The 21,575-nt window shown below is 40.1% G+C and overlaps 1 protein-coding gene across 2 annotated transcripts; it reads right to left on the bottom strand.

Moving 5' to 3' along the window:
• Window positions 1-1,638: 1,638 nt before the first annotated feature.
• Window positions 1,639-21,144, bottom strand: acot9.1 (acyl-CoA thioesterase 9, tandem duplicate 1). Of its 2 annotated transcripts, XM_049566011.1 has the most exons (16): window positions 20,987-21,144; window positions 19,027-19,121; window positions 14,920-14,946; window positions 14,102-14,147; window positions 12,246-12,416; window positions 12,129-12,166; window positions 11,949-12,032; window positions 11,147-11,250; window positions 9,965-10,038; window positions 8,189-8,256; window positions 7,992-8,103; window positions 6,870-6,960; window positions 6,481-6,566; window positions 6,310-6,397; window positions 5,867-6,017; window positions 1,639-2,299 (listed from the first exon to the last, which is right to left on the bottom strand). In XM_049566011.1, exons 1-16 carry the CDS (start codon window positions 20,998-21,000, stop codon window positions 2,244-2,246), a joined length of 1,305 nt encoding a protein of 434 aa, XP_049421968.1. In that variant the 5' UTR covers window positions 21,001-21,144; the 3' UTR covers window positions 1,639-2,243. The 2 variants fall into 2 exon arrangements, with proteins under 2 accessions (XP_049421968.1, XP_049421969.1); XM_049566012.1 differs by lacking the exon at window positions 14,920-14,946.
• Between the last annotated feature and the right edge of the window lie 431 nt (window positions 21,145-21,575).

The following is a 21,575-nucleotide window of genomic DNA, read 5'->3' as shown; positions in this document are numbered from 1 at the left end:
ATATACAGCTGCCCGGAAATGGAATTTAAAATTCAATGTAATACAGAAATGCAAACCGTTTTTTTTATTATAAGCCTGAAAAGATAACAAACAACATAAAGATGTAAATATATACCAATTATTAAATACAAAACAATTTTTTGTGAGTAATGTCGATAAAAAGAAATAACACCTGAAGATTGTTTGACTAATTAAAGAATGTAAATCAAAATAAAATGTAGTGCCAAGTAGGTTTTAACTTACAAAGAAGTTGCCTTGGCGTTTGGTACATAAAGCAAACATTAAGAGGAAATTAAAAAAAAAAAAAAAAAGCACTGCACAACTTAATAACATAAATATAGAATGAGAAATATACAATAAAAATATGAAAAACATAGTTCTACTTAAAAAATAGTCAAACAAATATTTACAGTATAACTGTTTTATATTGAAATAGCTCAACAGTCCTGCACAGGATGTGCAAAAATATAAAAAGGGACACATTTCCATTGTTACAGGCAGATAAGAAATTTAAGTTTTTAAAGCTTTTTTGTTTACAGAAAATTCAAAAGCTGTAAGTTTAACAAAGCAAGGACATTTGTATTCTACTGTATAATTAACACTACAGGGTCAGAAAGATTGCCTTCAGATTTGTAAAACTACAGAAGCCAAACAAATACCAAAAAAAGAAACCATCAAAACTGACTTCTTTTTTTTCAGGACTTTATTTACAGATTGACTTGCACGCATCATTTAACAAGTTGTTACAGCTGTAATAATATTAAGATTTAAATAAGAAATAGATAATCTTTTTTTGTTTGTTTGTTTGTTTATCTATTATGTTGATACCAGTTGGTGTGGTATGGGGCCATAAAGTGACATAAATAAATAAGTAAAAAAAAAACAAAACATTAAAATAAAGTAAAAAAGTATATACATAAATCAAAATTATTTGATTTTTCAAAATAAAAATTTCTTTGTAAAAAAAAAAAAACATAGATTAATGGACTATAAATAAATGAAGCATATTATATTTTTACATCACTTTATTTGCACATCATTTAATTTATTACAATACAACGAAGAAAAAGACAAATGGGTAAAGCCAAATAATTATATTTAAATAGGGATTAGATAAACATCTTTGCCTTTCAGTTTTAATTTGACAAAATAAGTTGGAATTGTCAGGACCCAAAAGAGATATGGGAAATAAACAAATAAATAGGAGCATGATTACTTACAAAAATAAATAAGTTAATCAAAATTATGGCTATAAAAATAATAAATAAAACAAGGGGCAATAAATAAAGTATCTATGTTTCTGTATTGTTTTCTTTAATTTAATTATGTCATCTCTTAATTATCACATCACATCTTCACATCACTTCACCAGAGATGATGTCACACAACAACGTCACAGTCTCTCTTGGCTCTCATTGGCTGGTCAGTCTAATTGGTTGCTCTGATAAATAATAATGGTGCTGTGAGACTTTTCTTTGTGTTATAAATATAAAGTAAAAAATGACATCACTGTTGGATCATCAGGGGTTATTTCCTCACATCTGACAAAGCTCTCTTTAAGTATTATATAACATTGACCCACCAGTGATCACTTGTATCAAACATAATGAAAGCAAAGACACAAGGACGACTGTAAAGTCAAGATAAATAGAATTCATTTATTGCATTTGAGTAAATACACATCTTAAGGCCAGGAAAAAAATGGCACCCTCCTCCCCCTCACAGCATTCTGACACATTCAGAATAAATCTTCCCATTTACCATAAAAAAAAGTACAGTTTTGTGCGTATAAGCGACAGTGGAATATAAAAATGTAACATACTGTAAAGCCATGCAAATCAGGTATACATGAAGTTAAGACGAGGCCAGGAAACTGTTGGTTCATTTGACTGTTGAGAAGCTGTAAACGCTGCCTGTTGTCAAAACAAACCGCCTGGTAGCTGTAACCATGGTTACAACTGTGAAACAAAGAGTGAAAAAAATATAAATGAATCTCAAAAAATATATTTCGGTGTTGTACTGTAGTGGTCCTCTTCACACCAAAATGTAAACTTCCAGAAAAAATAAAGGAGTCAAACATGGTCATCGTGTGGAGGACGGTAAAGTTAACAAGGTGTGATGCAAAAAGGATCTATACTAAATTAACTGCATTCATTCACACATACACACCCCCACACACACTCTCAGAACTTGTTGATCAGATGCTGCAAGGCTTCGGCAGGCAGTCCGCTGATATGTTGGTTTCATTCCCCCACAGTCTGATTAAAGTGTCTCTTCCCGTCCAGGTACAGCATCGACTCTGTCACACAAACACAAAAACACCTGCATCAAACATCTCAGATGGAAAAATAATTCAAGACTTCTCCACCTGCAAGAGTCAAAAGGCTTTGTCATCTCTTTTTTTAACTGTTCTTATTATTGAAAACAAAGAAAAATAGTGTTATCCAGTGTCTGTGTCCTGAGAGTAACAGCCCCATTTCATCCAGTATTTTTCACCCTTGTCTTTCTGTAGCTTAAGTAAATATTTATCTTTTGCATGCAGTGAACATAGTTAACAGTGTTCATGAAAAGGCTTGTCAGAAATACTCAGATCTTTAACCTAACGGTATACTATGCTGGAATTATCAGTTACTGATAACTCCCAACTTGTGCTCCAGTCCGTGGTGAGAGTCAAACAGCAGGACACTGAATCATCGGGCTGAAAACGTGTCCACTAGGACAGAGGGGAAGGTGAAGGAACAGAAACACATCAGGGAAGCACATCAAACCTGTGGCTATCCCAACTGGACCTTTGGAAACTAAACAACATTGTCATTCCTTATGTCGCAGGAGTATCTGAGAAACTCAGGAGGATTTTCAAACACCACAACCCTGTGCACTTTAATCCCAGTAACACAATGAGACAGAAACTTGTCCACCCTAAGGACAAAACACCCAGACATAAGCAGAGTAATTAGGGATGCACCGATCCACATTTTTTCACTTCCGATCCGATCCCGATACCTGAATTTGGATATCTGCCGATACCGATACTAGATACCAGAGCTCTGTTTGCTTTAATATTATTATTATTATCATTATTGTTGATTTTATATGAGGCTGTAATAAACTCCTCTCTACAGGCAAGTATGATATGCACGTATGTATGCATGTATGTCCCAAAAGGCAACTTGAGGTAAGTATAAGGTAAGAAAAGCAGGAAATCCTGCTCACAGGAAAAATCCCATCCTTAAAACAAATAGCCTATGCAACTGTAAGGGTTTCAACTTGATTGTCAATATTTATTAAATTGTAGTGTTAAACTACTAGTGCAATATACACTATCAAAAAACAAAAAGTACCGGTCATATTAATCTGAACAGCACAGATACAAATCAAGTAGACACTACTATGTAGTAGTGTTGTCACGGTACCAAAATTGGGACCCACGGTACGATACCAGTGAAAGTATCATGGTTCTGAGTAGTATCAGGATACCACAGCGAAAATGAGGCAGATGTGCCTTTTGTCATTTATAAAAAGATAAATCACTTTTCTATAATACATCAATGATATTTCAAAGGAATAAATTACTTTTTGACTTATTCAGACTTCAAAAACAGCATCAATCAGTGATTAACATAGGGGGGATCAAAATAAAATAAATAAATAAAATAAGAATCAACCAGCCACCCTCCTCCCCTGACAAGTAAAGAACAGTCCCTTCATAAGTAAAGAACAGTCCCTAAAGTGCGGTGAGGTTTGTGGACCGTTACCTGCCACAGAGAGAAATGTGAACGGCTCGTTTCTCCTCTGACACGTCACATACCCGTGTGCCGCCACAGTTCAGCTATTCAGGTACTTTTGGGCAGTCATGACGCCAAGAAGAGGATATTATTGGACCTGGAGTTGCTGTCGCTGGTAAGCCGTTCTTGCACCGTATTTGACAGGAATACATTCCCGTCTGTGAGCCCCGTTCAACCCTCAACCGGCAGGATTTGCCTTTAGTTTCTGCTGCTGGTTGAAATCTGTACTCGCACAGAGTGCTGAATGATTTATTTTGCATGCACAAAACTATTTTTAGTCGCAAATGCCAGTAAAATGCTCGCACCGTAGAGCTCTGTAGTGGAAAACAAATTACTGTAGCATAATCTAACCTACAAGTAAAAAGAAATGAATAATAACTTTCACTGCTTAAAGATACTCAATAGCTCAGTTCATACCTGAAATGTCACTGGAAAACAAACCACTGCAGCGGCATATCGAGTGCCAGGTGGACAGCGCGCGCCGTTATTGGACGCCGCATGGACACTCACGCTCTTGCGATTGGACTTTGATCATATCCCACAGTGGTGGTACCATGAGGTACCGTAGTACTACGGTACTCCAACATTATAGTATCATATGTACCGTCGCGTTTTAGTACCTCAGTCAGTGCAACACTACTATGTAGCAATCATCATATCATTCCAGCAGACAACGTGAAAGCACAGACGCGGCTCGTGGATCGGAAATTTCCAATCGGTGAATTACGTTGGTATCGGAACCCAATACCGATACTGGATCGGATTGGCCCCATCCCTAAGAGTAATGTAGTGTGGGCAGTTCAGTGCAGCCAGGAATGCACAGATTTATACAGTGGGGAGGTTAAACAACCACTCCTCAGGTCAACACTCAGCTGTCCACTTACATCTACAGGAGAAGGGACACTCCTTTGAGAACAGCAATGTGCACATCTTGGCCAGGGAAGAAAGATGGTTTGAAAGAGGAGTAAGAGAAGTCATCTACGTCAAGCTGGAACAACCATCGTTAAACAGAGGGGTGGCTTACGACACCACTTATCACCCACCTACAATGCAATCTTGGGACCCCTCCCCAGACGACTTCACACCAATTCACCCCTGGTCCCACATGACCCTAACGACTCACATAGTAGCCAGGTGGGTCAACGACTCACAGTGACCTTACCGACTCTAAAACTAAGAGCTCACATATGACCCCTACGACTCTGCAAGGGTTCACACCCACACAGGGTTTCGTACCAGTCATTTAGAACTGAAGAACCTTCTTGAATGAGAGGCAAAACGTCTCCAAGAAATGCAAGCAAGTCCAGTTGCCTACGATATAGCACTTACTATTAGTATCAATACATATTTAAAAAGCCTATGTGTAGGATTAAGGAGGAAATATGGGCAGATATGGAATATAATATTCATAACTATGTTTTCGTTTATAATCACCTGAAAATAATAATGGTTGTGTTTTCGTTACTTTAGAATGAGTCGTTTATATCTACATGCCGAGCAAGTCCTCTCCTACAGAGTTCCTCATGTTGTTTCTAAAGTAGCCTAAAAAGGACAACTGAACACTTGCTCTAGACAGGGCCATTTGCGTTTTTGCGATGGCTATAGTTCTCCTACACACTTGGCATATGGGTGAAGTTTCAGTTGGTTGCAATCTGCCACTAAACCCTACACTCTGGAACTTTTTCAGTAGCAGAAGTCAAAGTACTTATTGTGCAACATGGCCCATTTAAGAAAAATATAACTATGATGCATTACTGTGTTTATGACCTTAATGTTGCAGCTGGTAAAGGTCAAGCTCATTTTGATAACTTTAATTTCTGCTGGGCAGCTTGTAAATAATAACTTACAATTTAATTGTTGATTATATTTTGCATTACTCATCTGAATCTGCAAAGTAACTTAAGCTGTCAAATAAATGCAGTGAAGTAAAAAGTACAATATTTCCCTCTTAAATGTAGTGTAGTAGTGTAAAGTAGCAGATTTAAATAATCAAGTAAATAAAGTACCTTAAAACCGTACTTAGGTGTATTATATGTTGTGTTCACCTGTGTGTGTGTGTGTGTGTGTGTGTGAGGGCTCACCTCCATATGTCATTGGAATGATGTTGGGGACATCACGGTCAGAAGCGAAGGTGAAGTGAAAGACGTTCGTGGTGTTGTGCTGGCGGGTCAGCGGGTCGAACACCTCGCTGTGAACTCTGACCTGGATGTACTTCCCCTGTGTGTAACACACCTGAAAACACACACACACAGGCTGCTGAAGCACCAAAAGCCACACACACTTCAGCCTTCAGTCTAAACTGACACACTCTTCAGCCATGTTGCATTATTAAATTAAACAGTGGCTGTTTCCATTTACAGAAATAATGTTTGTAATATTAGTTTAGTAAATCAACCAGAAATTCTTAAAATGCCTCAAGTGTTTGTATATAACACTAAAGCTGCAACAATGCAATGTTTAAAAAGATTATTGTCACAGAAGGTTTTTCTCATAGTCACTGCTCAGCTCTGAGTGTCTCTCTGACCTGTGATGAGAGCAGCAGCAGGGAGCCGATCTCCACGGGTCTCTGGAAGAGGATATCATCAACAGCCACCAGACTGGGTCGACATCCTCTGCAGGAAAACAAACACTTTGACACCTTCCAGCAAACCAGTATTCTTTGGCACAGCGTCATGTTCTCTTAAAAAGCTCTCACCCGTAGGAGCAGGCGTTGGCCCAGCCCAACTCGTAGGCTTTCCTCATCAGAAACCCTCCAAATATCCTGTTAAAGATGTTCCTCTCCTGCTCAACACACAGATAGAAAAGAGAGATTCTCCAGCTGAAACTAAACGACTGGACAAAAACACGAGGAATCATGAGGAACACTGGCCACAGTAATATGTATTTAAAAATCTACTTTTCTCATGTGAATGGCTGATGGATTTTAGTATAAACAGAACAGGCCGTGGCGTTTCTATCAAATGTGAGAGACAAAATCAAACTCAAAGCACTGCCAAAGTAAAAAAGAATGTAGGGAAGAATTTCAGACATTTTTCTATAGGTTGAGATCTGTATTTTGTCACTCCAGCTGTTTCCCCCTCTCACCTGAGGGTGGCAGATCTCCAGTCCTTTCAGTTTGGCGTCTTCCATCCATACAGAGTTTGGAGGCAGAACTCTGCTGCGGAAACTAACTGTCCTGTAGGAGGAGGAGAAGGCACAAAAACATATTTAATACTGCATGTCCTAAAATAACACACAACACATTCACAGCTTTTTTAAGTGTACCATTGTACTGTAGCCTCAACAGCCTAAATAATAACACATCCTTGGACTGTGCATCAATCGGGCCAAACTTAAAGGGTTAGTGTGTGGGATTTAGTGGCAAGGTTGCAGATTGCAACTAACTGAAAACGCAAATGGCCCCATCAGGAGCTAGTGTTTTATCTGTATGCTCTGGGCTACATGGTGGTACAACATGGTGATCTCCACAGAGGAGGACCCCATGTAGATATAAACAGCTCATTCTGTGGTAACGAAAACACGACGATTCTTATTTTCAGGTGATTATACGCTAAATAAAACATAGTTATTATGTTATATTCCATTTCTGCTAATATAATCCCCTAAATCCTACACACTGGACCTTTAACTTATCATTATGTAAGAAAATGTTGATAGCACAAAGTAATGGCTACAGAGAAATGTCACATCAGCGTTTAGTTTGGTCCTCTGTAAGCCTCACTTTAATTATGTAATTCTGTCTGTCACCGGGTAACATCTTCTGGGAACATGATGGCTCAATTTATAGCACAAAGGAAGTGTGTCAACCATTGAGCAACCAAAACAGGAAGAGGATAGCACTTTTGTTCTCTTGACTAGCTATCCCCAGTTACCAAAAAGTCATTTAAGTAAACAGTTCTTTGCAGTCACTTTCCCCAGTAGTGGAAATGGTGGACGGTGGAACTACTGAAGTAACTGTGGACAATAAAATGTAGTGTGTCCTGTGTTGTTATTAGCTGCTTGGCTCTGAGTAAAAAAGGAAAGCGATCTGGTTGTCTTTGCGACAGCAGCACCAACAATAACACTGACCGGAAACACATGCTCCAACCAATGAAACTGATACCTCACCAGACTTTTATTTAGAAAAACAAGAATTTTTATTGACCTCATTAGGGGTTCATAAGTTCAGCACAGTGCAGAATAAATTTCACAGTATCTCAATCTTACTTTGGGTCCAGCGTGTTGAGGAACAGACTATGTACGATCTTTCTCTCCTCGTCTACAGGTGCCACCTTCAGGAGTGAGGCAGTGCTCAGAGCCACACGGCGAGCTTTATTAGCTGGAACACACACATTTAAAGATAAAAACTCATAAAACAGATAGCATTATCTCATCTTAACTGAGGTCATGTCAGGATCTCTCACCTTCTCCTTCCTGAAAAAGTTCCTCCTCCTCTGGACCTTCTGGCCTCAGTGGATTCACAAAAGCTGCCCTGAAATGAAGAAAAAGTGCAGTTACTAGTTACTGTTACAAGTGAAACCACCTAATAGTTCATACAATTACAGCTAAAATGATGACTCAATTAAGTAATTAGTCGATTGACGGAAAGTTTTTAAACTTTGATGGTCAAAGTCGTTTTTCATTAGCCTGGTTCCAGACCATACACCCCGCCCACTCAACTGAGTAGGCTTGCATCTCTGGTCTGGCATACTTCAATGAATTTGCGATTTATCTCGTCCAAACGATGGACGGACCAATGAACGCCGGGGGTGGGGGCGGGTCTAGCGATTGGCCAATCAGCGCCACGCTGATGTCAAGCTGTACGCCGGTGGGTAACTGGTGAGGATAGCAACAACAGCGACCGCTACAGATCCTACAGACCACATTAACGATGCTATCGAGGTATTTCGCCACTACTCGCGTTCATGGAGGACCAAATTAAGGAAGCTGCTAAACTGGATTTAACGGTGATGCAGCTGGGCGTGCACGATGACGGAGACATTTTAAACGGGCTATGCTCTTGTTTTCGGCACCCCCGAGGCATGGATACTAATGACGTCAGATTCTGGGTGAGTCGTTGATCTCTACTGATTGGTTAGGAAAAAATCAAATTCCCTCCCCCTTGTAAATCGCCTTCAATGTAAGCCATGTCAGACTGAAGGTTCTGGGAGCTTCAGTCTGACACTCAGGCTAGTTTTTCATATGAAAACATTTCATGTCTTCACAAACTTTTCCTTTGCATAATTGTAATAATTATTAGTAGCAGCTTAGTAGAGGTTTGCACTGCTGGTTGGACAAAACAGACATTGTGAAGGTGTCAGAAAAGCAAACAATTAATGGAGAAAATAGTCAGCAGATGAATCCATAATAAACATAATCATTAGTTAATGGTTCAAAATGAGCTCCACCTCAGCCAACTACATCAGTAAAATCGTGCTTTTACATTCATGCATGGGTCAGAATCATCTGATGACATCATATATAATAGTGTGACAGTCACAGGGGACATTTTTACACTTTTAAGACTTGAATTACATTTTATTGATTATACTTACAAACTTTTACTGAATTAACATTTTCAGTGCGAAACTTTTACTGTGACAGAGTATTCTTACAGTGTGGTAGTACTTCTATTAAAGTACAGGATCTGAGTCTGGTCTTTACAGTGTCAGTCCACTAGAGTCCACCATATCTCAAAGACAAATTCATAAACACTGGTAATGTTGGTATGGGATAATTTTAAAATATATAAAATGAAAAAGCTGACCTCTTTGAAGGATCCAAAAGACCATATTCTATCAAATCTGAAATAAATGGACTGAATTTATAACCCCATCATTAGCAGACTTTGTATGACTCTACTGTGTCACTGTCCTCTTCCCTTCTCAATAGGATCGGTAGAAATGTAAGCTCCCTTAGCTCCAGTGTATACAGTTAAGTTTACTTACAGAGTTTGGGATGTGCAAATAAGCATGCAGGAAGGGGGGGGGGGGGTGATTCTGTAAATTGTGCTAATTCTGCATCACACAGGCCATTATTTGTTTTGTAAGTATTTTTTCTTATCTCTTTTGTATCTGTTGTTTTATAAAGAAAACTGGTGATGCAGCAGTGAGGGTGTGACAGTTTGGGTTCATTCCATTTCTGCATCAGTATTTCTTCTGTGTAAATGAACCTCGGACTGTGTGCACTTAGTGTCTTACCTCTTGTTTTCTGGATCCCGTGCCACCATGACAAATGTAGCATCCAGAATTGGAGAATACGTGCCATCATGGAACTGAAAGAAGAGTCACATTATGAGATCCTTCCTGTTGCTAGTCTGCACTTCATTCTGCTGCTGATCTGAAACTCTTGTTTTTATTTCAAAGTTTGTTTTCAGTTCTGTCGTGTTTCTGCACGTAGAAGTGATCCCATGTCAATGAAAACAATCAATCAATCAGTCAATCAATCAATTTTATTTATAAAGCCCAATATCACAAATCACAATTTGCTTCACAGGGCTTTACAGCATAGGACATCCCTCTGTCCTTAGGACCCTCACAGCGGATAAGGAAAAACTCCCCAAAAAACCCTTTAACGGGGGAAAAAAAATGGTAGAAACCTCAGGAAGAGCAACTGAGGAGGGATCCCTCTTCCAGGACGGACAGACGTGCAATAGATGTCGCACAGAACAGATCATCGTAATAAATTAACAGTCTGCACACAATATCTAATACACAATCTGGGTGGGATGATTACAGCCTTATTTTCAGATTTTGGCGGACTTTGGTTTATTGCGAGTGGTTTTATTTTGTCTCTGCAACCATAACAGATATTACTGCTCACCTATCATCATGGGACATTGTTAAAATTTGACACTCTCTAAATGTCACATGTCTGTTTGAATAGTTTTTAATGTGTGTTATTCTTTGACCTTGTTTTCTTCATATTTTCTGCTGAAATACCTTCATGGTTCCATTTGTGTTTTTGGCTGCGAACAGCAGCTCTGTCAGTCCATCTGTCGGTCCACAAAAATATCTCCAACGTTTTGCAGCCACAGTTTTTGCCCTAGGAGGTTCAAGTTTGGCCTGGAGGTCAGGCGTGTTTGTGATCATGGCATACACAATATTATCTCTTTCATAACTCATGAAACGGCTATCGTAGGCATCATTGTACTAGTGACAAGTGTTTGTGAGATGCATAAATGCATGGATTCATGCCCATACGTGATCACAGCTATTGTGAATTTGTGCTTGATCACTCTCACCAACTCAATTCCTTTTTTTTTTTTTATCTTTTTCAGAAATTATTTATCATCTTACTTGTCCAAACAACTTAACTAAACACATACAGGATGTGTTTTTGCCTGTGTGTGTGTGTGTGTGTGTGTGTGTGTGTGTGTCTACCTGTGACATGTGCATCTTGGCTTCAATAGAGGTATTTCCCACCCACGTCACATGACCAGTGAACTTGATGTCGCAGTCAGGGTAGATGATGTGTTGCCTCATGTCTGTTTGACGAAAAAAGAACCAAAGTCTTCAGGGTGGAACTACTGATATTAAAATGACAACATCTAAACTCAAACATTTGTATGTAAGGGTGTGTTCAAAATAAAGTATGTATGTATGTAACAGATTACATGAACAATTTGAGTTTAGTCTATTGATAAATAAAGCACCTTAATAAATAATAATAAAATGTTCTGTCCTCGTCTGGTGTTACCGTTGATAATTCATCTTTAACTTTTCTATGGGAAACAAAGACACTGCTGCAGCATCCACAGAACTGTGGCACATTTTATGCACAAAAAAGGGAGATCATATTTCAGCAGGACAGATGGAGGAAGCTACAATGATAATCAGAAATGTTGTTTTTAATTAATTAACTGACTGTTTGTTTCAGCACTAACAACAGCTACAACTACTAAGCAAGAGTTAATGGGCAGAGGGAGCTGAATGTAGAAATCTGAGCCAGATTAGCGACCTAAAACTTTTCAGTAGGCTTTTCTAATTTTATAGTTTGTACATCCTTGATTCCTTTCCTTGCCTCCTCTCCTCATGTCTTAGTCCCTCCCACCTGAGATGCGAGTAGAGGAGTTGAGGAAGAGACACAAGGAGAGAGGAGAGGAACAGGTACAAAATAGAGAAAAGCCCACTTAATTCAGACCGACCAAACAAAACAAACCATAAAAATACTTGAGACTCTCACCAATCTTATCCACAAGGGCGGTGACGATGGACAGAGGAGACCTCTTCAGTGCCTTATTATAGGTGTGAGAATAGGAGATGAGGACTGAGGAGAGAGACGAGGAAGAAAAAGTATCAGTGTTTGACTTTGTTGAACTTTCTGTCAAGCTATAATGTAAAACATTCTGTTTTACAGTGATACCTGCTAAACTGTCCAAGTCCTCCAGGATTCTACCAAACCTGAGAACAGACACAAGGAAGCAAGTTATAGATTATCCGTTAACCTTCAAATTGTGTGTGTGTGTGTGTGTGTGTGTACCTGACGGTATTGTGGAAGGTCAGGTATTTCTCTCTGAGCTGTGGCTCAGAGCCCAGAGGCAGGTGCACCTCCAGGTAGCTGTCCTTCATCCTCTTGGCAGGAAGGTCATTCTGAGACTTCGCCAACATGGATGACAGCGACACACGCTCCGCCATGGCCTGCTGGTGGTCACTGCGCACAAGAATATTGGACATTGGAGACATGGAGCAAAGAGCCATGGGTTGCAATCAAACCTGTGGCCACTGCAGCAAGGACATAGCCTTTGCACATGGGGTGCCTGGGCTACTTAGTGAGCTAGTGGTTGCCTCCTCTGTCTTTTTTTTTTTTTTTTTTTCTGTTTTGTAATGTTCTTCCATGGATTCAAAGGTTTATTTGTCACATACACAAGTAATATTTGTAGTAAAATAAAGTGTGGCATGCTCATAAGGATACACAAGAATAGTGTGAAAAATAAGGATTAGAAAAATTAAATATAAAGGACAAAAACGTGACAAAACGTACAAGTGTAACAAGGGCAGAGGTCCTCTGTGTCTTTTTAAAATGTTGTCTCTAATTTTTTTTTTAATTGTTGAAATAAAGTGAGTAAGTCCGAGACAGCTGAAGTGCAAGTTATTCTCACAAATTTGTGGAATTTGAGGGAAGCATTGGTAGAGCATAAAAAAGAATTTATATTCTTTATAGATTATGCTGTAGACTTGAACTTTTGCACATTCCTGTATTAAACTGTTCGGCTCAGCATTATTAAAAAAGATATTTTGTACATACATTGTTGCGCACCAAAAGACCAAGGCAAATTCCTTGCATGTGAAAACCAATTTGGCAACAAACCTGATTCTGATTTTCAATTTCTAGGTAAATGAAAATTGACTTAAAGGGATAGGACAGATTTTTTTAACTGGGGTTGTATGTGGTACTTATCCATTCAGTATATTACCTACAGTAGATATCAGTCGGCACGCCTCAAGTTTGGAGAAGCGGCAGGGGTGCCAAAACAGAAGCTAAGCAATGTACTGCTGTGGACAGGGGTCAGCAGTAAAACATATTTTAGCCACCCAAAATAATCCAGCATAATTTTTGCTGTTAACAGCTTCAGTTCCCCATCCATGCTCTTGTCAAAGCCACCAGACTCCATAAACAAAAACGGGAGCTGCTGATTTACCACAGCCTCAATCAGGTGGCTTGTGTTATTGTGTGACTTGGGTAAATCGGAACTAACCATTTAAAATGCTAAAGTCCCACAATAACACAAACAAACTCACTGATCTAGGCAGTGGTAGACCAGCAGCTCCCGTGTTAAGTGATGTTCAATCACTGCATTTCTCAGTGGACTTTGGCTTTGAAGAGAGCGATGTAATGGTTTCAGTTCGTCGGGAATAGCTGTCTGACAGCAAGGTATATCAGTGAAAATATTTCGAATATAGTGTACACTTAAACTGATACTGATTTTTAGGTGGCTAAAGTATACTTTGCTGCTGCCCCCGTCCGCAGCTGCACATTTCTTAGCTTCCATGTCAGTACTCCAGCCTGCTTCTCCAAACATGGAGCATGCTGACTGACATCTACTGCATGTAATACATTGACTATGGATATGTACTTCATACAAACCCACTTCAAAGTATCCGAACTATCCCTTTAAGTACAGTATTTAAATAAATGTATTTAGTTACACTCCACCACTGGCTCAAAATCAGGTCTGTATTTGAAAAAGTATCATAAAAAGGCTTCATACTGACACAATAACCAGCGTTATTAGACACAATAACAAAGAACCTTGCTGACTGACCCAAACCAAATGAGACAAAACAGCACAGATATCATAGTGTTTTCTCTGTGCTTTGAAACAGATGGTTCAGTACCTCCAGTTAGTGGAAGCTCCCACGATTTCTCTCAGCCTGTTTCGCACTGAAAAACACAGAAAGGCAAATCAGATCTCCTGTATGTCTGTGTATGTGTGTGTATCAGAGTATGTGTACTGTAGTGAAAGCATCAAAAGTTCAAGGCTATATGTTTCATACTGTCTCTGTAATAAAAAATGAGGCTGTTACACTTCTGTTGTTTTTACAGCTGGAGCCTTCAGGGAAACTAGTTCAGTCATTTTACATCAGATATGATGTGTTTGCATTTTGCAGCATGGCCATTTAGTAATAACTTGGATCATGATAATTAGCTTTAATGCCACCAAAAACGCACAGGTAAATCTCTTGGACTTATGTAATTACATTTAAATTAACCACATTGTAAAATGTCTGTAATTCTTGCCTGAAGACTGCAGCCCAAACATGGAGACAACATGAAACACACAGAGAAAAGAAGCAGTCGAATGGAGACAGCTATCGGGTGGAAACCAGCTGTAACAAAATACTGAAGCTCAGTGCATCAGAGGGAAGAAGAGGAAGAAGGTTAACAGAATGCCGGCCACCATCGAATGCCTGCAGAAATCCAGCCGGTGTGAACATTAAATCAAGACTTAACTAAAGGCAGAACAGATGCACAGCAACAAGCTGCTGTACATGAAACAACGTGTGCTTCAGGTAAAAGAAGAGAATGGATGTTCAGTCAGCCAACATGCAGGAGGAATCAACGTGCAACTAGGGCAAATTAGAGGAGAATTACTATGTGTACGAGGCAGTGTGGTCTAGAAAGGTATGATTTGTCTTGGTTTACCAACACACACCATTAGACACGTGTAAAAGTGGATTTCCTGTGGAGAAACACAAATGATTAAAACGGTGCAGGATGAGGCTGGATGTGCGGGGGTTTCACACAGACATTAAATATGTCACCGTGTTACATTTCTTTACATTCATTCGACAAATGCTTCTGACCGAAGTGCTGACACCTCAACAGGACAGAGAGCTGTAAGAGCTTGATGTCAAAACAAGCAACTTAAAGGGGAACTGTGCTATTTTTCTACCTGGACCCTATTTAACCATGTTTTTGTGTCTAAGTGACTCGTGGGAGCAACAGTTTCTAAAACTAGTCCAGTATTGAGAGAGAGAGCGTTGCAACCAGCAGCAGCGAAAACAGGCTGCAATTTTATCACTTGGGGCATGTTTGTGCTGTCAATTTACATCCATTTAAAGTGGTTGTTTTTGTCAAAAACAGGCTCAGATTGTTATTATAAGGGTCTGACAACATTAGGGAAAGGATCTGTACAGAGAAATAAATTGTTTGTCCATACTTGTCGCTTGTTCTGTTTCGTTTTGTGTCCAAGTCTCGCTTTATTTCACCAGAGATTAATCTACCAACTCTTTTCTCGAATTTATCAATCAGAGGTTTGATCTAAAAGGTCATAAAATGATGGAAATGGCTATCAAACTAACAATTACTTTCATTTCTGTTTAATGTTTTTTCGATTAATCAATTAGTTGTTTGGTCTTTAAAATGTCAGAAGTTTACCAAAACCTGAGATGATTTCCTCAACTGTCTTGTTTTATCCACAACGCAAAGATATTAGGTTTACTGTCATGGAGGACTAAGACCATGTCTTTGAATCCTTGAACCCTGAGCCAGTCACCCAGAGGCCTGTAGGAACTGACTATGTGCGCCAACAGCAGACTCTTGAGCTGGATGCGAGCTGCAGCAGTGAGTCCGAGTAGTGAGCAGAGAAGAGGAGTGGTGTGGGAGAACCCTGTGAGGCTGAACATGAAACGGGCAACAACATCAGAGAGATCAGGTGGCAGCTTTGTTAAAGCTTATTACTGAATGTCTGCCATTTAGCTGGAGTCCTACAGCATCACTGTTGTCAGATCCTTTGAATGGAATGCGTCAATCAAACTTTTTCAATGCCAACAGAGATGTCTCAGCTCAGGTTGTCTTCCAGTTCATAGCACTGATCTGACACCAGTTCTCTTAAATATTCCCAAATTCAAAATCTGTAAACCTTACTGTGTGGAACTAAGCGTAATACTTTTTTATGTGAGGTAATGTGAGGCCAGAGATAACTGTGGCACAATAAACTGATCAGTGACCTGCCTTGACTGAATGAATGTATATGATAGGTCCAGGTTATCAGATTGTTGCATCCTTATCTGGTGGTGAACTTCATCCAACACATCCAGACTCCAGAGCTGACCTGACTGATAAATTAGATGGCGAGATGTTTGTAAATTACTTCAGCAAAAAAAGTTATGTAGCAACCAATGCCAGCATAGCTTAGTTGCAGCTAGCTGACTAACCTTAGCTTGCTTGCTAGCATTATCCTTAGCAAAATACTATCTGAGTGGATATATCAGTTGGCCAGCTTGCGAAATTATTTTGCCATTTAACCCTGACCAGGGAGGACAGTCATAGCATAGCGAATGGGAAAACAACAGGAGGGTTAAAGTCATTGTAAATATTTATATTTATAATGTATTTATAAACATCTGTATCTATTGGTCTTCTTGGTGCTTTTCACTGCGGCCCGCTCTGATGGCTTCTAATTCTTTCCTAAGTTCTTCATTTAGACTTCTGTACATATTACTCTCTGCTGTCACTGCCATGAGCATATCTTTCTGCTCTCGAACCGTCGCCTGGCACAGCTGGAAGCGCACCGCCACCTTTGTCAGTTTCTCCTTCAGCTCCTCACAGACCTTCTGTGTTTTATTCAGCTCTTCTGTCTAGGTGAGCAGCTCTTTCTGCAAGGACACCAGCTTCTGATGAGGCACCTCTTGTCTGGGTCTTCTCACCGCGTGAGGTCTTTCTGGGATAATTAGTATTTTCTTCCCGATATGTTCCCCAAAAGCATGATACATTCTGCTCTCTTTGAGTTTCTCTTTCTGTGTGTGGAGTTCCTCCTCACACTTTGGGAGCTCCTCCCTTTGCTCCTCTGCATCGCTTTCCATAACGCCCATTTCTTTCTCCAGTTTCTGCTTCTCCAGCTTCAGGAGGTGGATCTGCTTCAGCTGCTCTCTACACTGACTGTCCTTCTTGTTCATGCTTGACGTCTGGATGCTGATCTCTTAGCTCAAAGCATTCATGTTGGCAGTGCAGCAGCGTGTCACTCAGGCTGTCTCTGTCTTTGATGACCTGATGGAATTGTTCTTTCAGCTGCACCGTCTCAGCTCTCTGGTTTACAGCTCCCAGCTTCACTGACCGCAGCTCCTTCATTACTGACTTCAGCTCCTCTTTGAAAGCTTCGTTCTGCTTGATCTCTCTCCTCAGTTCTGTTTCCTGGATACTTATCTTCTTACCCAACACCAATAGTTCATGTTGGCAATGCAGCAGTTGCTTCCTCTGTTTGTCTCTGTTTTTGATCACCTTGTGGATTCTCCGCTGCTCTGCCTTGAACTGCTCAGTGCCAGTCATCAGAAAGTCAACTTTCTCTTTGAGGATCTCATTTTCCGTCTCCAGAGTCTTGTTTTTCTTCTGCATGAGGAGATATTCCTGCTCAGCTTCAGGAAGGACTGGTGACAGGTCATGGTGATGATAAGCCATGAGGCCTGACTGTTGCTTGTCATCTGTATCAGAGGTTGCTTTAAGAAACTGCTCCATCTTTCCTGCTGATTTCTGCAGTGTTTGTCTCAGTAAGATTTCAATTGTAAAGTTATGTGTCTGAATCCCTGATCACCTTGGTAACTTACAGCATCCCAGAATGTGATGCACTGAGAGACACACACACACACACACACACACACACACACACACACACACACACACACACACACACACACACACATTCTACAGCTGACTGGTGTGATATCCTTTTGAGTGATAATCTGAGTTGCAGGTTGGAGAAGATGTTTCAGACACCTCTGGTCTTGAAAGTAAAAGTCCTGTGCAAACGTTCCCATGTAGCTGCAGCTTGGGTGCTGATTGTTTTGTTTTTTTGTGTCTGAGATTTTTTTTGTCCTCTCCAGTCATCACTTCCACATGATGTTATGTGTGTTTGTGGTGTACCACTAGGATGTCAACAAGAATATTTTGACAGCTTGCACATGTCCATCTACAGGTTCACTTTGCTAATTTTCAGTTCAGTAGTAGTAGGCTACTACTACACACTTTATTTCCTCCATTCTAGAAAATGTTAATGCTCCAATTTGTGCCTTTTGTAAATCAATTTATGGTCTTTTGCAACTTGAATGCTTTTTTTGGGGGGACAAATGCACATTGTCTTAATACTGAGGGAAAGTGTTCCCTGCAATCCCCACAAAATCTACATCTATGGTGTGAGCTGACCTGAATGTAGCAGCTCATGCAGATATAACCTTAAATGACTGTGAAAAAATCTACCAGCTGTGCAGATACCTTTCACAACCTTCATTAAGGTGTTCCATACATGTATCCTTCATATTATTACAGTAAAGTGTGTCAAAATCCAGCAGGTGATTGTCTAAAGCCTTGGCACTGGAAAAGTTGTGACCATCAAACTACAGTAAATCAATAAAGCTGCAGATTTTCACTTGTTTTATTATCTGGGATGAACATGTTGTTACCTAAAAGTGATGTACAGTGCCTTGCATAAGTATTCACCCCGCTTCCCGTTTTTTCTATTACAGATTGTAATGCGACTAAATAGGAAAAACATCAAGGGGGGGGATGAATATTTTTGCAAGCCACTGTACAGGTATTTCTGTGCCTGATAATCAGACTAAATTGAAATTTATTTATTTTTTTTAACTACTGAGAAAAATCTGAGATGTGGGGAATGATTCAAGTCAGTTAGTCAGTTCTGAAGTCAGTTTGCAAAAACAAGACTAAGAGTCAAAACAACAAAACTTCAAACACAGCACATGTCTATAGTGATTAAACCAGGTCCAAGGCTGATCAAGTCAGTCAAGAAGGGTGGTTGCTGTCTTACCTTCAGCCATGTCCGGCGCCCTGCCCTGTTTCGACACGCCCCCCGCGCAAAACGACCTTGTGGTCAAGGATGCAGCCGACCGCAACAGCAGGAGCCTGCAGCACACACAAGGACATGACAAAAAGTAAACAAACCCCAGGACGACCTTAAAGCCAAGAAGTCCAGTTATATCCACATCCTCTAATTATAACTGTCATCTGATCTTTCTTTGATCCTGCTGTGCTGCCCCATAGTGAACAGCTGAGCAGGCGGGCAGACAGACTCTCACTGCTTGCTGTGTGATTTCAGACTTGTGGTGTTACAGAATACTTCAGTTCTGTTTAGCAGCTTTGTTAAGAAACCAACTTATTTCTTTAAAAAAAAGCACAGTTAATCCAGATGTCAATTCTTACACAGTAAAGATATGTTCATCAAAATACAATATTTTTTCCAATTCTTTGGACAACGCAGACAGTGTTTGCTGATATCACAAAGTCTGCCACAGTATGATTTCAATTCAATTCAGGATTGATATGAGATGATACCAATAAATATCTTTATTGTCTTTTTCTTGGCTGCTTGCCATTGTCTGGCATTTGGGCAGTAACACTGTTTTAAAGTTTAGGAAGGAAGTGCGCTTGGACAGAAATGGTGACACAGACATGCCATGGGAATTTCAAAATAAAGATGTATATTAAAGATGATGATATGTATCCGATTGATGTTTTCACTTCGTGTTGACAATATTGGACTGCTGATCGTTAAAATCGTTATATCAATCCATATCGGTGTATCATTACACCCCTAATAGATACATATGTAGAATATCATATCTTAGGTATAGCTATTGTATGAGTACATAATCAATGTATTATGTTTATGATTATGTCCATTATACTGCACTTAAAAGGACAGTTCCTTTTTTTCAAGTGGGGTTGTATGAAGTAAGTATACATAGACAGTATATTACATACAGTAGAAGGCGGTTGGAACAGCCCTAGTTTGGAGAAGCTGGGTGAAGTCAGACACAGAAGCTAAGCGATGTATCGCTTTGGAGGGGGTCAGCAACAAAACATATTTTAGCCACCAGCCAGAGATTTCCACCAGGTAAATGAAGCCATAATATCGCTTTCTTCAAAGCCAGACTCCACTGAGAAAAACAGTAATTTAACATTGCTGAACACAGGAGCCGTTGGTCTACCACTGCTTGGATTCGCAAAGGTCACACAGTAACACTAATAAACTGATCAAAGCAGCAGTAGACCAGCAGCTCTTGAGTTCAACAAGGTAACATTCCTATTTTTCTCAGTGGACTCTTAATATGGTGTACACTTAGACTGATTTTGATTTTTTTAAGGTGGTAAAAAAACATTTTGTTGCTGACCTCCATCCACAGCAGGAGATTGCTTAGCTTCTGTGCTGGACTCCATCCTGCTTCTCCAAACTGCCTGGGGGCGTGCCAACTGACATCTACCGTATGTAATACACTGACTGTACTTAAGTGCCCAGTACAACCTCACTTAAGAAACTGAACCATCCCTTTTAATGGCTCATTATTGCACCTTATACAACACTGTATATGCACTAGTTTGCCCTGCTACAGTGACTTTACAGTAATGGAAAAACTATAGAAAAGTACATTTCTCCACAGTGCTGTTTGTACCATTTGGGTAACAACTTTTTTTCTGGCTGTGGTATGAACATGACACACCCTTTATGTATATACTACCAGTCCCCACCCTGTTTGGGCCTGGTTCACTATGCCCAGGTTGAGCTGGGTTCTTTATGTTAATGTTAAGACAGCGTAAAACAACTCTACAAACAAACACATCATGGACACGGGTAGCTGACAGGCTGCTTAGCATTCCTACCACTAATTAGCTGGCTCGTAAATATGCTAACGTTAACGGTTAGCGTCTGGAATCAGCAAATCTCAAGCAGCATCAACAGAAGTTGGAGGTGCGTTTTTAATCACACTGACCTCGGTGAGAGCATTGCGGTATCTCAGGTGTCGCCGTTAAAGGTTCAGGGGTCCAAATACAGCCGCTGAGATCGGTAGAAAGGGAGGCAAATAACAGTACTCCGGTGCCCTGCGATGCCAGAGTGCTTCCGTGATTGTGTTCCGCTCCGCCCATTACGGGATGACGTAAGACGCTCCGTTATCAATTCATGGACTCGATTACCCTGACACTGGCTACGGTTACATGATGGCTTCTCATTCAGAATGAAATGAATCTGAATGAAATCATTCGGAATTAAAGTGTTTCCAGGTAGTTTACATGGGAAATATTAATTCCGAATGAGGGTTTACATGGGAGATCCGTTCAATCGCCTTTATTCAGGTCTGCGCAAGGTTTGGGGCAGGGAAGGTTTCTGATTGGATAGGGGGCGGGGCGGAAGAAAACACTGGTCCTCGCTCCGGATAACAAGATGCTTGACGACGCCGTTATTACTGCCTTTTTCGGGTGTGTTTTGCTTATATTCTTGAAGCAGCAGTACGACAACAACTTTGTTCTGCTAATGCTTCATCTGTTGAGCAGGAGAAGGGAGGCAGAAGACCGTGCTGTGGC

This window comes from Epinephelus fuscoguttatus, linkage group LG21 (genome assembly GCF_011397635.1).
Source record: "Epinephelus fuscoguttatus linkage group LG21, E.fuscoguttatus.final_Chr_v1".
In the NCBI taxonomy this organism is placed as follows: Eukaryota; Metazoa; Chordata; class Actinopteri; order Perciformes; family Serranidae; genus Epinephelus; species Epinephelus fuscoguttatus.
Note: the sequence above shows the minus strand (reverse complement) of the source record. Positions and strands in the feature narration are given on the sequence as shown.

What these genes read in the sequence shown, in the direction of transcription:
- acot9.1 (XM_049566011.1), bottom strand. An exon ending in CGGGATCCAGAAAACAAGAG is followed by an intron (nt 8,257 to 9,964) that starts GTAAGACACTAA and finishes TCTTCATTTCAG; the next exon opens with GGCAGCTTTTGTGAATCCAC. An exon ending in ACTTTTTCAGGAAGGAGAAG is followed by an intron (nt 8,104 to 8,188) that starts GTGAGAGATCCT and finishes TGTGTGTTCCAG; the next exon opens with CTAATAAAGCTCGCCGTGTG.